A 5,191-nucleotide genomic window follows, 5' to 3' on the forward strand; every position below is an offset into this window, starting at 1 on the left:
CTGCAACTTACCTGGCTGCTTCTTGCTCTGACAGAGGGCTGCTGGGAGCAGGGGGTGGGGCTTGTTGCATGTGCCCGCCCCCTGGGCTCTTTACCGCCAGAGCTCCGCTCCTGTGCGCTCCTGCAGGAAATGACCCCTGGTTCTATCTAGGGGGGGAGCTCTGCAACTTACCTGGCTGCTTCTTGCTCCGACTGAGGGCTGCTGGGAGCAGGGGGTGGGGCTTGTTGCATGTGCCCGCCCCCTGGGCTCTTTACCGCCAGAGCTCCGCTCCTGTGCGCTCCTGCAGGAAATGACCCCTGGTTCTATCTATCAACAAGCTTTTCAGAAGACCTTGTTCGAAGTTCAAAGAGTTGCAGCGTCCCCTTCCCACCTACAGTTCCCAGCTCTGGGTTGGGAATAAGCTGGCACTGGAGACTGGGGGATGGGTGGGCTTTGGGGAAGCAGCCGACTTGTGGCAGCCCCTCTCATGGGGTTTTCAGGGCAAGAGACGCTGAGGGGTGGTTGGCCACTGCTTGTGTCCGGGTCACAAGGTCGATATTCCTTGGTGGTCTCCCATCCAAGTAGTAAACAGGGCCAACCCGGTTTCGTTTCCGAGATTTGACAAGACTGGGCTACCCTCGGTCATTCAGGTCAGGGCCTATTAGAGAGAGCGGAGACCCCTAACAAGTGCCACAGAGTCCACTCTCCAAAGCAGCCATTTTCTCCAGGGGAACTGATTACTTTAGTCCGGGGAGCAACTGTAATACTGAGAGGTCTCCAGGCCCCACCTGGAGGCTGGCAACGCTAGGACTACCATTTTACACACCAGTGGAGTCCAGAATCACTACGTTGGAAATGCTTAAATGCCTGTTCTATTCCACTCCCTGGGAAACAGGAAGAGTGCTACGTGGCCCAAAGCCCAGCCCAGTCACAGAAAGCAGAGGATGATGGGTAGATTCACAGCAGCAGATTGCAGGGTCCGGGCCAGATGGAGATCTACCCCCAGTTATCCTCTCTGGATCCTACCAGCCTCTGTTCCTCAGAGGAACCCCAAGAATATCAGCAATCTGAAGAATGCCCAGCTCGTTTTCAGCATGAAGAACTGCCACAATGTACATGCGGTAGAAGGAGACCCGAATGGAACAATGAAGCAGAACAAAATTCGAGTCCAACAAAATTTTATTCAAGGTATAAGCTTTCATGTGTACACATGCACACAAACACTAACACCCAGAATTCACCTTTGTAGGTCTTCAAGGTGCCCCCGGACTCAGCCTTTGTTCAGGGATCTGAGAAAGTGTGCCTGCACACGAAAGGTTATACCCAGGCACACAAACACTAACACCCAGAATTCACCTTTGTAGGTCTTCAAGGTGCCACTTGGACTCAGTGTTTGTTCAGGTATCTGAAGCAGTGTGCCTGCACACAAAAGGTTATACCCAGATTTAAACTTGGCTGGTCTTCAAGGTGCCACTTGGACTCAGTGTTTGTTCAGGTATCTGAAGCAGTGTGCCTGCACACAAAAGGTTATACCCAGGATTAAACTTGCCTGGTCTTCAAGGTGCCACTTGGACTCAGTGTTTGTTCAGGTATCTGAAGCAGTGTGCCTGCACACAAAAGGTTATACCCAGGATTAAACTTGCCTGGTCTTCAAGGTGCCACTTGGTGCCACTGGACTCAGCCTTTGTTTAGGGATCTGAGGAAGTGTGCCTGCACACGAAAGCTTATACCTAGGATTAAAGCTGGTTGGTCACCAAGGTGCCACTTGGACTCAGCCTTTGTTCTGCTGCAACAGGGCTACCCACCTGAATCCCTCTTTATGGCACAGCAGAGATTGCTGAGCGGCAGCTGCCAAGAAGCAGTGAGCCAAGGAAGCCTGCAACCTACGCCGCTGGGTGAGCCCCGCAGCCAAGCCCACCCCAGGCGCCGGAGATCGGGACGCACGGCCAGGCCCCTCCCTGCGACAGTGGGGCAGCCACGGAACCTCTGCTCCTCCCGCCGGCCCTTTCCTCGGGCTGACTCCAGGCTCAGGCTTGTTTCTTTGGAGACTTAAGTGCCCCACTCTGGTCCCCTGTGGGGACAATGCTCTGCTCCACGGAATCCTCGCAACAACAGCCCTGCAGGGTAGGCGCGGCTGACAACGCGTGCCCGGCCTGAGGTCACTCAGGGAGCTTCCGTGGCAGAGGGGGAGGATTCGAACCCGGGTCTCCCCCAGACCCCCCCGGTCTGACACCCTCTCCGCGGCCACGCCGTCCACCGAAGGGCCGACAGAACCAGAACCCCTCCCAGCCTTACCAGGACCAGCGCGGCGAGGGCCACGGCCACCGTCCCCGGCACCAGCCACGCTGCCGCCGCCGCCTCCATCGCTCAGACCCGAAGAGAGGGACACGGAGGCGGAAGGAGGGGGGCAGAGCAGCGAGACGGGCGCGCCAGAGCGCCACTGACGTCCGGCGTCTCCTTGCCATTGGCTGCGACGGTCACAGAGCGCCCCAGACCGACCGCTCCTCACCCCGGGGGCGGGATCTGTTGCTTGTCTCGCTGCGGAAGGCGGGAGCAAAGGCGAGGCGGCTGCTCATAGGGCAAGCCGGGACTTGCCTCCATCGGGGATTGGGCCGTTTCCACCCCCCCCACCACCGTAGAGAAATAGGCGCAGAGAGGACTTCCGGCGTAGAGAGGCGAAGAGGAAAGACCAGGCCCAGCGCCGGGAAAGCCATGTCGTCGCTTAGCCTTATTCGCTCCTCACACGTGTGACGGGCAAATGATGTCGGGGCCCCTCCCCAGAGACGCCCCCAGGGGCCGCCCCTCCTTCAGAACCCTCCCCCGACCGCCCCTCAACAGCAGCCTTGGGAGATAGGCCGCCGCTAGGCGACGGTTGCCTGGGTCCCCTCGGCCACGCCCCCTTCCCCGGCGCGGGCTGCCTGAGGGGGGAGGAGGAGCCGGCCTCCGCCACGCCCCCTGTGGGCGGGTCTCCCGAGCCACCCCCGCGGGCGGCGGGAAGCGAGGCGATGGCGGCGGGCGGGTTCAGGTCGGTCGGTGGCGGCGGCTCCGTCTCCCGCGCTTCCCTTCCCCCTGGGAGTGCCGCGCGTGTCGAGCTCCCTCCTCTGCAGCACGGGCGGCTGGCGAGGGGCGGCTCAGCCCCCAGGGCAGGGCGGGCTGCTCGAGGACCCCCCCGGAGCCTGGCATCCCTCCTCGAGCAGCCCGCCCTGCCCCTGCCCTGGGGGCTGATCTCCTGGAGCTGGCCGCCCTCCCCACCCCTCCGCGGGCTGCTGTGAGAGACGGTTCCGCTCAGTGGCGTGTCGGGCGAGGGGACTGGGTGGGAAGCCAGCGGCCTCTTCACACGTGCACAGTGCACACACGCGTCAGTGGAGCGTTGGCTTGGGAAGGGGGTAGACCAGGTCCCCTGGAGAAGGGGGCTGCTTTGGAGGAGCCCCCACCCCGAATCTCCCGCCCGGCGCCGGCCACCCTTCTAGGGCACCCCAGGCTTTGCCTCCCAGGCCAGGGCCGGCTTTAGACTCGCTGAGGCCCTAAGCGATACAAAACCCAGAGGCCCCCCTACTGTTTTTAAATTACATCAGCTGGTCTCAGAAAAATTTAAAATATATACGCCTTTTTAATCATTTTTTTATATTGTGTTTTTATTTGAGGCCCCAGCAGATTGCGAGGCCCTAAGCTGTAGCTTATGTAGCTTATGCGTAAATCCGGCACTGCTCCAGGCCCTGGGTGCGCCGCAAGGGGGTTTCTCACTCGTGCCTGGAACACCTGCTGGGGAAGAGTTCCGTGCAGGCTCCTGGGATCCGACTTCGAGGACCCGGAGCCCTTCCTGCTGCTGACCGGTTTTGAGGCTGGTGGATCTGTCCTGTCGAGATGCATCCACGTGGGCCTGACCCCAAAGCTCCGGTCCGCAAATCGGAGAAGGGGAAGACAGCAGAGAGAGGAACCGTTGCTCCCTTGCTTCGGGCCAAGAATGAAATCTGATCTAGACTTCTCCCAGGCAAGCCAGAGAAGCTTGTCCCTGTGGCATTGACCAGCCCTGGCTGTCCCATCCTGTGCTCTTTTGCATGTGCACGTGCCCCGCCAGGGATCTGTGGCCTGAGGGAGGTCAAGCATCAGAGGAGTGTGCACGGAAGGCCCGGATTCAGCATAGTGATTCCAAGTTCTTGCCTCCCGGGTGTCCTGTTTAAAGGGGTCCCAAGACCATCTTTGCCTTAAGTTTGGTTTATTTAGTAAGGAAAATATTTATACCCCTCTTAACGTTTTGGCCCAAAGCTAGTTACAGGTCCAAAAATTAAAAAACACCCCAAATTAAACAAATAACATAAACAATAAATAAATCATTTATTGTCTGATTGGATTATTTTAAGATTCTACTGAATTTTTTTTGTTGAGAACTGCCCTGAGCCTGCTTGCGGGAAGGGTGAGGTAGAAATCAAAATGATAAATAAATAAACCCACCAACACCCCCCCCCTTTACCTCCAATGCTCCCTCTAAGCCATGGAGTCTTGTGAACAAAAATTCTACTTTGTGAGCTACCGGCATCAAAGTTGTGAGCGAGCCATTTGGCTGCTGCATAAATGAGTTTGCCCCAGAGCCATCCTTTCTGAGCTAAGACAAAAATTTGTGAGCCGGAGGCTTAAAAACTGTGAACCAGCTCACACTAATTCATCTTAGAGGGGACACTGCTTACCTTCTCTGTCCCTGGGGAAATGCTTTCAGCTCAAACCCCCTGTTAACAGCTCATGTGGAGAAAATGGCTTTAACAGGCCTTTTTGTTTGGGAATTCATTTTGTCCTTCAATCTGATTTGTTTCAGAACGGTGGAACCTTTGGAGTACTACAGGAGGTTCTTGGTGAGTACAACCTACATGTTTATTTTTTGGTTTCCCTTTAAACATTGCTGCACCTCTATTTTTCATTCTGATGGGAGCTCCCCATTGGCTGCCCGATTCACTGGATCTTAAAAATCAAGATGTCTATTGTTTTCCAGCCATTTGGGCCCATATCAGGCAGTCGTCTCCCTGCACGCAGTCCGAGGACACACTTTTCTGCTCAAGTGCAGATCAGGCGATTTCTTTCTTTGCCGCAAACAATCGACCTGCATGGCTGTTACTCCATGCGGATCCAGTGGCCCTGGGAATCAAGTCTCTTTGGGTCAGAAGGGAGTTGTGGGGTGGGGGGAGTGGGGAAGATCCAACCCTGCTGGATCCAATCCTGA

General features: G+C 56.8%; 2 protein-coding genes across 2 annotated transcripts in view; one reads left to right on the forward strand and one right to left on the reverse strand.

Annotated features, from left to right (window-relative positions):
* Positions 1–2,343, reverse strand: part of LOC107125570 (dolichyl-phosphate beta-glucosyltransferase-like) — a 17,319-nt gene extending 14,976 nt beyond the window's left edge. Inside the window, exon 1 of the mRNA XM_015428992.1 lies at positions 2,275–2,343. Within this exon, the coding sequence (XP_015284478.1) occupies positions 2,275–2,343 (69 nt within the window). The remainder of the gene's footprint in view (positions 1–2,274) is intronic.
* A 607-nt stretch (positions 2,344–2,950) lies between these two features.
* The window catches only part of EXOSC8 (exosome component 8), a 20,874-nt gene continuing 18,633 nt past the window's right edge, over positions 2,951–5,191 (forward strand). The window contains exons 1-2 of the mRNA XM_015429001.1: positions 2,951–3,004; positions 4,790–4,826. Of these exons, the coding sequence (XP_015284487.1) occupies positions 2,985–3,004; positions 4,790–4,826 (57 nt within the window). The 5' untranslated portion in view covers positions 2,951–2,984. The remainder of the gene's footprint in view (positions 3,005–4,789; positions 4,827–5,191) is intronic.

The sequence above is a fragment of the Gekko japonicus genome, unplaced genomic scaffold (genome assembly GCF_001447785.1).
Source record: "Gekko japonicus isolate JY-2015 unplaced genomic scaffold, Gekko_japonicus_V1.1 scaffold1361, whole genome shotgun sequence".
Classification (NCBI taxonomy): domain Eukaryota; kingdom Metazoa; phylum Chordata; class Lepidosauria; order Squamata; family Gekkonidae; genus Gekko; species Gekko japonicus.